The 14,001-nt window shown below is 43.4% G+C and overlaps 1 protein-coding gene across 3 annotated transcripts in view; it reads left to right on the top strand.

The window, feature by feature from the left end:
* The window catches only part of LOC116049975 (MBT domain-containing protein 1-like), a 19,688-nt gene extending 7,067 nt beyond the window's left edge, over positions 1-12,621 (top strand). For 2 of the 3 annotated variants that reach the window (XM_031300028.2, XM_031300031.2), the window contains 12 exons: positions 186-320; positions 433-521; positions 2,766-2,864; positions 4,350-4,485; positions 5,450-5,505; positions 5,949-6,053; positions 6,906-7,053; positions 7,531-7,613; positions 8,224-8,461; positions 11,253-11,321; positions 11,501-11,686; positions 12,256-12,621. In XM_031300028.2, coding sequence (XP_031155888.1) covers positions 186-320; positions 433-521; positions 2,766-2,864; positions 4,350-4,485; positions 5,450-5,505; positions 5,949-6,053; positions 6,906-7,053; positions 7,531-7,613; positions 8,224-8,461; positions 11,253-11,321; positions 11,501-11,686; positions 12,256-12,371 — 1,460 coding nt within the window. In that variant the 3' untranslated portion in view covers positions 12,372-12,621. The remainder of the gene's footprint in view (positions 1-185; positions 321-432; positions 522-2,765; positions 2,865-4,349; positions 4,486-5,449; positions 5,506-5,948; positions 6,054-6,905; positions 7,054-7,530; positions 7,614-8,223; positions 8,462-11,252; positions 11,322-11,500; positions 11,687-12,255) is intronic. The other variant, XM_031300030.2, reaches the window with a different exon arrangement.
* The last annotated feature ends 1,380 nt before the right edge of the window (positions 12,622-14,001 follow it).

Here is a 14,001-nt window from a genome sequence, read left to right on the forward strand (position 1 = left end):
TTCTAGTGTCTTCTTTCAAAATAAAAGTTCTCACTGATAAAGCTTACTATGGAGCTGCAGGTTTTAATGTGAAGCTGGTTCATAAGAGGCCTTTATTTCTAACTTCTCTTGACTTTACCGTTGACAAAACCACTCAGATGGATCACGTGTGATGTGTGTGTGTGTGTGTGCGTGTGTGCGTGCAGGTTTTAAGGCCTTGATGCGGTACGAGGGTTTCGACAGCGACTCCACCAGAGATTTCTGGCTGAACCTGTGTGTGCCGGACATCCACCCGGTCGGCTGGTGTGCTGCGGGGGGGAAACCTCTGGTCCCCCCTCAGAGTAAGAGACAAAACTTCTGCACAAGAGAATTGTTGGATGTGCATATTGTTTCTTTAACATAACACAACGTGTGTGTGTGTGTGTGTGTGTGTGTGTGTGTGTGTGTCCACAGCCATCCTGCACAGGTTCACCAACTGGAAGACGTTCCTCATCAAAAGACTGACGGGATCCAAAACGCTGCCGCCAGACTTCCCCTCCAAGGTCACACACACACACGCACACGCGCACACACACACACACACATACGCACAGGCACACAGATGCACAGAAACACATGCACGCACACATACGCACACAGAAACACACGCACACAGACACACGCACGCTCGCACACGCACGCACACACTCCTATTAGACCAGATTTTGCTAGATTTAGTGTAATTTTGCGTACCATCTGGCCGTAGCTGTACACAAAAGGGTCCAAATGTTTGTTGCAGGAGAGGTAGCCTTTTGAAAGACAATTTAATAAGACACACACACAATCACACACAAACACACAGACACGCACGCACACAGACAGACACACACACACACACACACACACACACACAGACACACAAATGCTTGTTTTTATGTAACTTTTGAAAGACAATTTATGTACTCTTCTCTCTCATTTTGTACCCTCAAATTATTCAAAAGGTACAGATCTGGCCTCTTAAAAAACAATACTGTACTCTTAAAGGAGAATTCCGGTCGATTTCAACATGTAGCTCTGTTGTTTGTAAATGTGGAGTGCTGTCACTAGCGAGAAAAACGACAACAATCTATGCTGCCTACACCGTGTTATCCTCCTGCTAGCGTTAGCACCCAGGAGACTGAAACAGGGCAGGTTTTAAACGTGCTTTTAGCCTCTTAACATGTTCCAAATGTCATTACAAGTGCCTACCCATGTGAAGTGACTCCTTCTGAGTGAACACAGTGAATCTGACAGCAGTAGATGTGAAAGAAATGCATAAAAGTCGTGCTTATTCAGCTTCATTTAGTTCCAGTGTTGAGATGGCATGACGAGTGCTTAGGGACCGTCTACAAACTACAACATCGAAAAGAGATACAAAAATATTTCCACTTATAGGCATATGCTTATTTTTTAAAAGTAAGTGCTGTAGTACAACTAGCAGAAGACAAGTTATAATTGAAGTAAGTTTGGAGACACTACCTTATTTAATCATTCAATTAATAAATATTTTTGTATCTCGTTTCGGTGTTGTAGTTTGTAGACGGTCCCTAAGCACTCATCTTGCCGTCTCAACACCGGAACTAAAGCCTGGTTCACACGGCAGGATAATTAGGCCGATTCCCCCCTTCCGACAATCTTAAGGATGCTCCGATTATCGTAAAATAATCTGATCAGATATTCCTGCCGTGTGTGGTGTGTTAAGACTGCTCTCGTCTGCTTGGAAGGACGTCGGGACCGCTCCCATCTCAAATCGGGGATATCCAACATGTTGGATTGTTTTGGCCTGATTTCTCCTCGTGTGTGGTGTCCCCCGGGGACAAACGAGCACGCAGCCTGTGGACTGTGGCGTGTAGCCAATCAGAAAGAGAGGTGACGAGGCGGCGAGGAAAGCACCGGGAAACATAATCAAAACAGCCGGCGGCACGGCGCACCAGAAAGTCCGGTGGACGTCGGAGATAAGTAGAGTAAAGTATAGTCCATGCTCGCGTTGTCTCCACTTCTTTGACCATCGCCTTTTCTTTTGATAACGTTTTTTTTTCGGTTAAAAACAAACTACAAATTATCGCCACCATAGACATATATAGAGCCACTGCATCCTCCTCGTCCGCCATGATTGTTTACTCTGAAGTCACGTTTGATCTCGAGGGATTTTGCGAGATTTCCCGTCTGACCTGGGAATGCTCGGGAGTCAAATCGGTTTGTGTGTGATGTGTTAATTTTGCCGTGTGCTGCGCACCACACACTGTACGACCAAAACTGTTAGACCGTGATTTTTTATCGCCATGTGTGGGGTCTCTCAGGATTGGAAAATTGGCCGACAATTTTAAAATCGTCCCGTGTGAACCAGGCTTAAACGGAGCTGGATTAACACAACTTTCATGCATTTCTTTCACCTCTACTGCAGTCAGAGTCACTGTGTTCACTCAGAAGGAGTCACTTCACATGGGTAGGCACTTGGAATGACATTTGGAACATGTTAAGAGGCTAAAAGCACGTTTAAAACGCTAACGAAAAAAAAAAAGCTAACGCTAGTAGGAGGATAACGCAGTGTAGACAGCACCGATTGTTTTCGTTTTTCTCACTACTGACAGCACTCCACATTTACAAACGACAGAGCTACGTGTTGAAATCCACCGGAATTCTCCTTTTTAAGGGAACATATTAAAAAGTGTACCTGTAAGTACAGAAATGTTCTTGTCTCGTAGCTCCATGTTTTGAGTGTGTATCCCTTCTAGCTGTCGGTATGAACGGTGCTTTTGGTTGTCCAGGTGCAGGACAGCATGCAGGTTCCCTTTAAGAAGCAGATGCGGGTGGAGGTGGTGGATAAAACTCACCTGTGTCGGACGCGGGTGGCTCTGGTCGAACAGGTGCGTGACTCACACAGAGAGTATTTCGTGTAGGGCTGCACAATGTATCGTTTTTTTTACCGCCATCGTGTTAACAACCGGTGCAATAAACACATCGCGAAAGATACTGGGAGATTTTTGTGTTAGTTGAATGAAAATATCAGCAGAAAACTGTCGTTCTTTTTTCAGTGGTTCCTTTTATATTCAATTCTGTCGGTACGCGATCTGTGCTGCCAGCACAATCCGTTACAGATGATAATCCTGTTTACGACACTGCACCATCTGTTCCACGCTTGCGCACCTTTGCACCGCGGGAATAATATTTTTGTAGGCTACATTTTATGTTATTCATTGTGCAGTTCACGGCGGGTCTGTTTTATAAAGATCTTTAAATGAAGTACTTATGGTCACTGATCCAAAACCGCATATCGACGTCCGTGTGCTACGCCTTGGCGACATTGTTGTTTTTGTGACATGTAGTGTGGGGATGTTGTGATGTGTTTAAATGTAGCTTACGCTATGCATTACGAGGTGTTTACGTGGTTGCCAATCCAAAATAATAAAGGAGTTGTTACATGTTACATGAACATACACCATTTTGGTTCCATGTGGAATGAAGGCTGAGTATTTCTGTCACTGCAAACCTTCAGTTTCCTCCACACTCCCCTTTGCGAGCGCTGTGAAATGAATGAAATTCCCGTGGTGCAAAGGTGCACAAGCGTGGAACAGATCGTGCAGTGTTGTAAACAGGATTATCATCTGCGTATGCGCAAACATCTTGCGCATGCGCGTAACGGATCGTGCAGGCAGCACAGATCAGGTACCGACACATTCAATGTTCAATTTGTTCAATAAAATAAAGTTGGAAATGTTAATTAGTTTTAAACTCAACAAGCAGTTTGTTGTATTTTAGCAGAACACTGAAAGCGGCAGAACTGAGAACACTTTTATATCTGTTTATGTATCACAAAGTAATATCGTTATCAAGATATTCAACAATCGCATATTTTTCTCATATCGTGCAGCCCTTGTTTAATGCCAAAAGAGTTTAAAAGGCTCTGGCGGTGGCTTGTCTTTTCTTTTCATGCCACTTTCTACTTCTACTCCGCTACATTTCAGAGAGAAATATTGGACTTTTTACTCTACTACATTCATCTGTTACAGCTTTCATTATGAGTTACTTTACACATTCAGATTCCTGCACACAAAACACATGCAGTTTATAAAATCCGATGTTTTATTATAAAGTAAACTAGCCAACAATATAATTGTCTACAAGTCCAACTGAGATGATTAGACCATTAAACACACAACTGTTTGGATCCTTTAAACTTTCTAAAATGTTTTAATACTTTAACTACATTTTCCTGATGATACTTACACACTTTTACTGAAGTTACATTTTCACTGCAGGACTGTAACTTGTAACAGAGTATTTTTACAGTGTGGTATTAGTACTTTTACTGCAGTAAAGGATCTGAGTGCTGTTGTTGGGTGTGGTTGCAGGTGATCGGCGGCCGCCTGCGTCTGGTGTACGAGGAGTGCGACGACGGTTCCGATGACTTCTGGTGTCACATGTACAGCCCGCTGATCCACAGCATCGGCTGGTCTCGCTCCATCGGACACCGCTTCAAACGATCCGGTGCGTGTGTTAACGTCAACGTTTAACTAGTCTATATCGCGATGATTCTTTTAACCCTCATGTTGTCTTCGGGTCAAATCTGACCCATTTTCTAAAAGTTTCTATATCAGAAACTTGGGTTTCTTTCAACCAAATTTTAATTTAATAACGTGGATGGTTCCATACAACGCTCTTCACAATAAAATACATAATTAGTTCACTACTTTCATTGAATTTTGCTGTTTTATTTAATTTTATAGCATGTAAAGAAAAATTGATAATAGAACGTTGAAAAACGTAGGAAAAAAATGTCAAAAAAGCACAGAAAAAAGTGACAAAAACGTCGGAAAAAGTGACAGAAACGTCAGGAAAAGTGACAAAAACATGGGAAAAGCTTTAAAAAAAAAACGTCAAAAGAGCGCAGAAAAATATTGACAGAAACTTCAAAAGAAGTGACAAAAGTGTTGAAAAAGACGACCAAAACGTTTGATTTTTTTTTTACATTTTGACCCAGAAAAACAAATGACGGGGAAGACAAAAAAAAAGGGTTAGAATAGGAGTGTTTGACTCAACTTCACTGGAGAATAAGAGCCAGACATGTAGAGTTTATTATCATGCTTTTATTTAATACAAAAAGTCTAATATCTTTGACAGTATTACTGCATGTCTCATATAGTCTTCTCTCTTACAGTTTGGTCGAAGTCCTACAATATAAAAAAAGTTCCTCAGCCATCATAGAAAAAAAGCGCCCAAAAATTCAGAATGTGACAAAAACTAGGCGGGCATGAATTAATTGTCACGATCAATTCACGATTGTGATTGGTTTAAAGAAATGCCAATAAACCAGAGCAGGTTTTTTTCTCCCATCCAGGAATGCTTTGTGGACTAGTCAGACCTTCCGCTAATATAAAACGCTGACTTTAAGGCAGCAACAGATGAATGTGCAGACTGAGATGTGATGATGAAGATGAATCTGTGTTTCCAGATGTGTCCAAGAAGCTGAGCGTGCAGACGGACGCTCCAGGACAGCTGTTTGCCAAGGTGAGAACTGTGAGAACATCTTTCTGTCTGTCTGTTTGTAAAAAAGCAACAAATGGGTCTATGCACTATTAGCTTGTGATCACCCCGCCTCATCTCCTTCACCTGTGCAGGAGTTTGATGTGTACCTGTGCAGGTGAAGGAGAGGTTGATGTGTACCTGTGCAGGTGAAGGAGAGTTTGGTGTGTACCTGTGCAGGTGAAGGAGTGTTTGATGTGTACCTGTGCAGGTGAAGGAGTGTTTGATGTGTACCTGTGCAGGTGAAGGAGAGTTTGATGTGTACCTGTGCAGGTGAAGGAGAGTTTGGTGTGCACCTGTGCAGGTGAAGGAGAGTTTGTGGTGTACCTGTGCAGGTGAAGGAGAGTTTGATGTGTACCTGTGCAGGTGAAGGAGAGTTTGATGTGTACCTGTGCAGGTGAAGGAGAGTTTGATGTGTACCTGTGCAGGTGAAGGAGGTGGATCAGAGCGGCTCGTGGTTTGAAGACGGGATGAAGCTGGAAGCCATCGACCCTCTGAACCTGTCGGCCATCTGCACGGCCACAGTCAGGAAGGTGAGGAGCAGAATCAGTGGATCAACATGCTGTCACGTGTTTGTTTGTGTCACACATGAAGACAAATCACATTGAGGGAAATACAAAATAAATGGTGTAGTGGGAATATGTCCAAATGATGCCCTAAGGCCTGTCAAATCTGACTCCAATTTATTAATTCCTGCCCCCTTTTCCTATTGGACTTACGTTTCCCAGAACACAAGGATCAATCTGAGACGAAGAGTTCAGTTAAGCAACATTTACTGAGTCCAGCATATAAGTTACAACACAGTTGTGGGTTCACAAACAGAGACTAAGTTTCCCTAGGGACAGACATAAAGTCAGAGCTGGTCCACCAAGTTGTCCTCCGAAATGATCACTCATCTATTCTCTCCCTCAAGCTTTTATCCTCCCCTGGCAGGGACACCCACCCCCTCCCCCCGTCTTCTTGTTTCTAAGCAGAAACTGTTATCTTACGCACAAACACACGCCAAGGTCGGGGCCTCTGTGTGGTGCAACCTCCTCTTCCTCTGTCGCAACCTTCAAACAATGCACCTCTATGCCATGATAGCCTAAACTATTTTTATGACTTAAGCTTAACTTTCTGTGCATCAGAGGTCACCCGGAGTACTTTTAACCACTTCCTCAATGACTAACACAGGTCTTTTGCAACAAGCACATACACACATTTTGTTAATAAAATATTTCTACAATGGGAGGGTGTGGTAGGATTAGGGCCACGTGTGGAAAATGTATTTGAGTTCTGAGTTTAAAGTAAAGAATCCAACCTTTTTTTTTACTAGCTGAAACCTGCAGAAACCCTGATTTATGTGTGTAACTCCAGGAAATGTGATATAAAGTGTACCTCCCCAGGTTCTGGCAGACGGGTACCTGATGATCGGTATCGACGGTTCTGAGGCGGCCGACGGTTCGGACTGGTTCTGCTATCACTCCACCTCTCCCTCCATCTTCCCCGCCGGCTTCTGCGAGATCAACGACATCGAGCTGACGCCCCCCAGAGGTGACCGCTGCCGCCTCGCAGCTCTAACGCAGAGCGATGAATGAATCCGGTGTTATTATTGTTTGTTTTTTGTTTATGTGGATCCCCGTTAGCTTCAGCATACGGTAGAAGCTGTTCTTACTGGGGCTCCTGCAGTCTAGTTTGTGACAATACAATTTACAACATCACATTGAACACAACACAAGACACACATTAGACGTTATTTCACATTTCACAACAGTTCACAAAATGCAAGTCATATATTTACAAAAATTAAAAATTGCAACTGTGACACTAAAGGTAAACGAGATGTTCGATCAGATTCAGAGTCAAACTTCTGTCATTTTTTTTTCTTTTTCTGATTTGACAAAATACTTTCAAACCATTTTCCCGTCAAACTGCAAGTCAAGTTTGAATAAAAAAAGTCTTCTTATGGACCGTACAGCGCCATGTCTGTAGCTGTGGATGAATCCATTCTGTTGTTTGTGTCTGTGTCAGGTTACAGCAGTCTTCCCTTCAGATGGTTCGAGTATCTGAAGGAGAGCCGGTCGGTGGCGGCCCCGGTCAACCTCTTCAACAAGGTGGGACTAAAACACTGTGTGTGTGTGTGTGTGTGTGTGTGTGTGTGTGTGTGTGTGTGTGTGTGTGTGTGTGTGTGTGTGTGTGTGTCTTTTTCTCTGTCTGCGTGTGTCTGTGTCAGTGTGTGTCTGTGTGTGCGTGCGTGTGTCTGTGTGTGTCTGTGTGTGCGTGCGTGTGTGTGTGTGTGTGTGTGTGTGTGTCCGCACGCACGTGTCTGTGTGTGTCTTTGTGTGTGTCTTTTTCTCTGTCTGCGTGTGTCTGTGTGTGTGCGTGTCTGTGTCTGTGCGTGCATGCGTGTGTCTGTGTGTGTGTGTGTGTGTGTGTGTGTGTGTGTGTGTGTGTGTGTGTGTGTGTGTGTGCATGCGTGCGTGCGTGCGTGTCTGTGTGTGCATGTCTGTGTGTGTGTGTGTGTGTGTGTGTGTGTGTGCGTGTGTGTCTATGTGCGTGTGCATGTGTGTGTGTGTATATTATATGAAGCCCTTTGTGTTACGTTTACATGTATGAAAAGTCTTCTATAAATAAAGTCTGATTGAAGCTTTAAAACTTAAAACTCACGATATAGTTTTTATGTTTAAGTGTACTGTTATTCTAATAAACCCTGATCTCCGTCAGGACGTCCCCGACCACGGTTTCCGCCCCGGCATGAAGCTGGAGGCCGTGGACCTCATGGAGCCCCGGCTGGTCTGCGTCGCCACGGTGACCCGCATCGTCCACCGGTTGCTCCGGATACACTTTGACGGCTGGGAGGACGAGTACGACCAGTGGGTGGACTGCGAGTCTCCGGACCTTTACCCAGTCGGCTGGTGTCAGCTGACGGGGTACCAGCTGCAGCCTCCGGCCGTCACCGCGGGTAACACACACAGATACACACACACACACACACACACAAAAACACACACAGATACACACACACACAGATATACACACACACACACACACACACACAGGTACACACACACACACAGATATACACACAGACAAACACAAACACACACACACACACACACACACAGACACACACAAAAACACACACACACACACACACACACAGATACACACACACACAAACACACAGGTACACACAGATATACACACAGACAAACACAAAAACACACACAGATATACACACACACAGGTACACACACACACACACACACACACAGACACATACAGACGCACACACACAAATGCCCACACACATATAAACACACACACACAAACGCGCGCACACACACACACAGATACATATATACGCACACACACACACATATAACGCACACACACACGCACACAGGTACACACAGACACATACGCACACACAGATATAATACACACACATACAGTGAGGAAAATAAGTATTTGAACACCCTGCTATTTTGCAAGTTCTCCCACTTAGAAATCATGGAGGGGTCTGAAATTGTCATCGTAGGTGCATGTCCACTGTGAGAGACATAATCTAAAAAAAAAATCCAGAAATCACAATATATGATTTTTTAACTATTTATTTGTATGATACAGCTGCAAATAAGTATTTGAACACCTGTCTATCAGCTAGAATTCTGACCCTCAAAGACCTGTTAGTCTGCCTTTAAAATGTCCACCTCCACTCCATTTATTATCCTAAATTAGATGCACCTGTTTGAGGTCGTTAGCTGCATAAAGACACCTGTCCACCCCATACAATCAGTAAGAATCCAACTACTAACATGGCCAAGACCAAAGAGCTGTCCAAAGACACTAGAGACAAAATTGTACACCTCCACAAGGCTGGAAAGGGCTACAGGGAAATTGCCAAGCAGCTTGGTGAAAAAAGGTCCACTGTTGGAGCAATCATTAGAAAATGGAAGAAGCTAAACATGACTGTCAATCTCCCTCGGACTGGGGCTCCATGCAAGATCTCACCTCGTGGGGTCTCAATGATCCTAAGAAAGGTGAGAAATCAGCCCAGGACTACACGGGAGGAGCTGGTCAATGACCTGAAAAGAGCTGGGACCACCGTTTCCAAGGTTACTGTTGGTAATACACTAAGACGTCATGGTTTGAAATCATGCATGGCACGGAAGGTTCCCCTGCTTAAACCAGCACATGTCAAGGCCCGTCTTAAGTTCGCCAATGACCATTTGGATGATCCAGAGGAGTCATGGGAGAAAGTCATGTGGTCAGATGAGACCAAAATAGAACTTTTTGGTCATAATTCCACTAACCGTGCGTGTTTGGAGGAAGAAGAATGATGAGTACCATCCCAAGAACATCATCCCTACTGTGAAGCATGGGGGTGGTAGCATCATGCTTTGGGGGTGTTTTTCTGCACATGGGACAGGGCGACTGCACTGTATTAAGGAGAGGATGACCGGGGCCATGTATTGCGAGATTTTGGGGAACAACCTCCTTCCCTCAGTTAGAGCATTGAAGATGGGTCGAGGCTGGGTCTTCCAACATGACAATGACCCGAAGCACACAGCCAGGATAACCAAGGAGTGGCTCTGTAAGAAGCATATCAAGGTTCTGGCGTGGCCTAGCCAGTCTCCAGACCTAAACCCAATAGAGAATCTTTGGAGGGAGCTCCAACTCCGTGTTTCTCAGCGACAGCCCAGAAACCTGACTGATCTAGAGAAGATCTGTGTGGAGGAGTGGGCCAAAATCCCTCCTGCAGTGTGTGCAAACCTGGTGAAAAACTACAGGAAACGTTTGACCTCTGTAATTGCGAACAAAGGCTACTGTACCAAATATTAACATTGATTTTCTCAGGTGTTCAAATACTTATTTGCAGCTGTGTCATACAAATAAATAGTTAAAAAATCATACATTGTGATTTCTGGATTTTTTTTTTTTTTAGATTATGTCTCTCACAGTGGACATGCACCTACGATGACAATTTCAGACCCCTCCATGATTTCTAAGTGGGAGAACTTGCAAAATAGCAGGGTGTTCAAATACTTATTTTCCTCACTGTACATATAGCGCACACACACAAACGCGCACACACCCACACACAGATACATATACTGTATATGCACACACACACACACACACATATATAAACACACACGCACGGACGCACACACAGATATACCCACACATACAGATACATATGTATGTATACACACACACACACATACACACAGACAAAGACACACAGACACACACACTCACACACACAAACACACACGCACACACACACACAAAGACACACACACACGCACGGACGCACTCACACTCAGACATAATATACACACAGATACATATAACGCACACACATATGAACACACGGACGCACGCACACACAGGTATACCCACACACACAGATACATATATACGCACACACACACACACATAAACGCACGGACGCACGCACAAACAGGTATACCCACACACACATATACATATATACGCACACACACACACACACACACACACACACACACTTTCTCTTCCTTTTCTTGCTTTATCTTTTGATGTTTGGTTGTTAATTGACGATGAAGCCTGTTTTGTAGTAAAGGTTGTATTTGTTATTTGTTTGTATTTTATTTGTTCAGTTGTTTTTTGCATTAGTGTAATAAAAAAGGGCCTTTATTTATTTTTTGTGCGATTAATTTGCACGTCAGTGTGTTTTTTTGTAAAATGTGTGTGTTGTGTTTCAGGCTCCAGAGATTCCCAGTCAGCATCCAAACAGAGGAAGAAGTCTCAGCAGTACAAGGGACAGAAGAAGAGTAAGGTTCCCTCCAAACACTCACACGTTTGGCAACTTTGAACTTCTGTTAATTTTGTGGATATTTTTTGGTGTCCTCGCAGAGACAAATATTAAACCATCACTAATAAAATCATGTTTAAACTCCACATGAAGCGTCCAGCTGCCTGTTTCACTGTCCTTATCTTCTTCTCCTCTCAGAGAGGAAGTTGCCGGTTGCTAAGCGCCCCATCAGCCTCTCCGGCGCCGTGGTAACCGGCGTCCCCAGGAGCCTATCAGGAGACGAGAACGAGACGCCGCCCAATTACCCATCACCCCCTTCTGCTGCCTCGGCGGCCCAGCCGGCCTCCGCCGACCCAGACAGCCCCAACACCGAGGGGGGGGCAGGTACACAACCTGGAATGCACACAGAGACACACACAAATACACACACACACACACACACACACACACACACACACACATATATAAACAGAAACACACAGACACACACACACACACACACATATATAAACAGAAACACAGACACACACAGACACACACACATATATAAACAGAAACACACACACACAGACACACACACACACATATATAAACAGAAACACAGACACACACACACATACACACACAGACACACACGCACACAGAAACACACACACAGAAACACACAGAGACACATACACACAGAAACACAAACACAGACACACACACACTGAAACACACACACAAACACACACACAGAAACACACATTGACACACATAAACACACACACACACACACACACACAAATACACAGAAACGCACACACAAACACACACACAGAAACACACAGAAAACACACAGAAACACATACACACACACACACACAGATACACACAGAAACACACACACACACACACAAAGAAACACTGTTGTAGAAGTGCGAGTGTGTCAGCTGTGGGCTCTGTTTCTTCAGGGTCCCTTCAGGTGAAAGAAGAGAGCGTGAACGGAGCGGCGTTTCCCTCTGAACGGACTGAACCTGAAACCAACGGATCTCCTGGAGAGTTCTTCACCGGCCAGGAGGACCAGTAGGCCTCCCTCATCCATCCTCATCTACTGTGATTAAACCAGAGTCTTAGTATTCCTTGGACACTTTAAACATGCTACACGTTATAAGCTAACAGATGCACTTTGCTTCGGTCAATACCCCTTTTTTTGGGGACATATTCACCTCTACTTTCCGGCCGTCCTCCATATTAAAGGGTAATTACGTTTTTTTTCAACCCGGACTTTATTTTTGCATGTTTTTCTGTCAAAGTGACTGATGGAAACAACAGTCTTTGAAATTGGTATAGTGTCTGACAACATTATGAAAAGGATCCCTTCAGAGATAGACCTTTAAAACCTCTTTAAGACCTTTCTGTTTAACTAGAAACAGCTCTGAGGTCACTAGCGCCAAACCCACCAGACTCCATTTAAAAAAACTGTACTTTTAGCGTGTATAGAGACAACATATTTTCACATGTAAATCTATAAACTATGTGTTTATTTCAACCAAAACCAGAGTTGTGATGGTTGTTAAAGTGGAAAGACGACCCAAAACGGCTTTTCATAGTTTTATTTAGTTTCTGTCGACTTTGAATGAAGTGTATTTTACGATGCTAAAATGACATTATATATATTATAGATATTTACATGGTGTCTGGTGGGTCATGGAGTTTAGCGAACGCAATTTCGCAGATGTTTTTATGTTTAAAAAAAGGATCTTGCTCTTTAACAGAGAGGTCGACCTCCTTAGAAATCCTTTCCATAATGTTGTCAATGGCAAAAATAAGCACTTTTAGTGGACTTAAATTTGAAGGTACGCAATTGCCCCATTAACTTAAATTGTAGCTTGTTTTGCTGACTGCCGCAATCTCCCTCAATACTGGACCAGTGTCAAAGGTTGTTGTTCCCATCAGTCACTTAGACACAAAAACATGGTGAAATAGGGTCCAGGTTGAAAAAAACCCAAAACTTACCCTTAAACATCTACAGTTTTTACCTCTCGTTCTTTCTCTCCGTGTCCAGTCAGGCCATGAAAGTGGCTGAAAAAAGTTCACGCACACAAATTCAGATTGTGTTGAAAGCTCGGCGATTTAGTCAGGACGTTGAGTTCTTGTCCGTATTGTTTTTGGGGGAATTTGAGGCTCATCTTTGGTTCCTCTGAGAAAAGAAAAGAAGATAAAGACTTTTGTAAGATGATTTTTTTTTCAACCCCAACATCTTTGTGTGTTTGTGTGTTCGTGTTCGAGGGTCAGAACTCTTGACGTTATAATAATAATGATAATACTGGATGCTGTGTAATGTCACGTTGAGATTAGCAGTCATTTTAAAACGTGTGTGTTTTGATAATGTGTGTGTGAGTGCTGAGGTTTGGACGCTACGAAAATGAAAAACCGTCCAACCAAAAGCTACGGCAGTTAGGTTTTTTTTTTTCTTCTTTTAGCCGTTGCTGAAAGTTTGCGTCGTTACAGAGTCATATTCAGCCAGCCAGATCATCTATAAGATGCAGTTTGTTGTGTATTGTTACGTTGTTCAGCAACATTTTGGTGGCAAATTTAAAACCAGCCAAAAGTGAGTGAAGTTTGGTTGAAGATTGTTTTATTAAAATTCGTCTTTACGTAAGCGTCGTCTTTCTCAGAAAATAACACGTTTTGCTGTCAGATTATATGTAGTGGAG

Source organism: Sander lucioperca, chromosome 21 (genome assembly GCF_008315115.2).
Source record: "Sander lucioperca isolate FBNREF2018 chromosome 21, SLUC_FBN_1.2, whole genome shotgun sequence".
NCBI lineage: Eukaryota > Metazoa > Chordata > Actinopteri > Perciformes > Percidae > Sander > Sander lucioperca.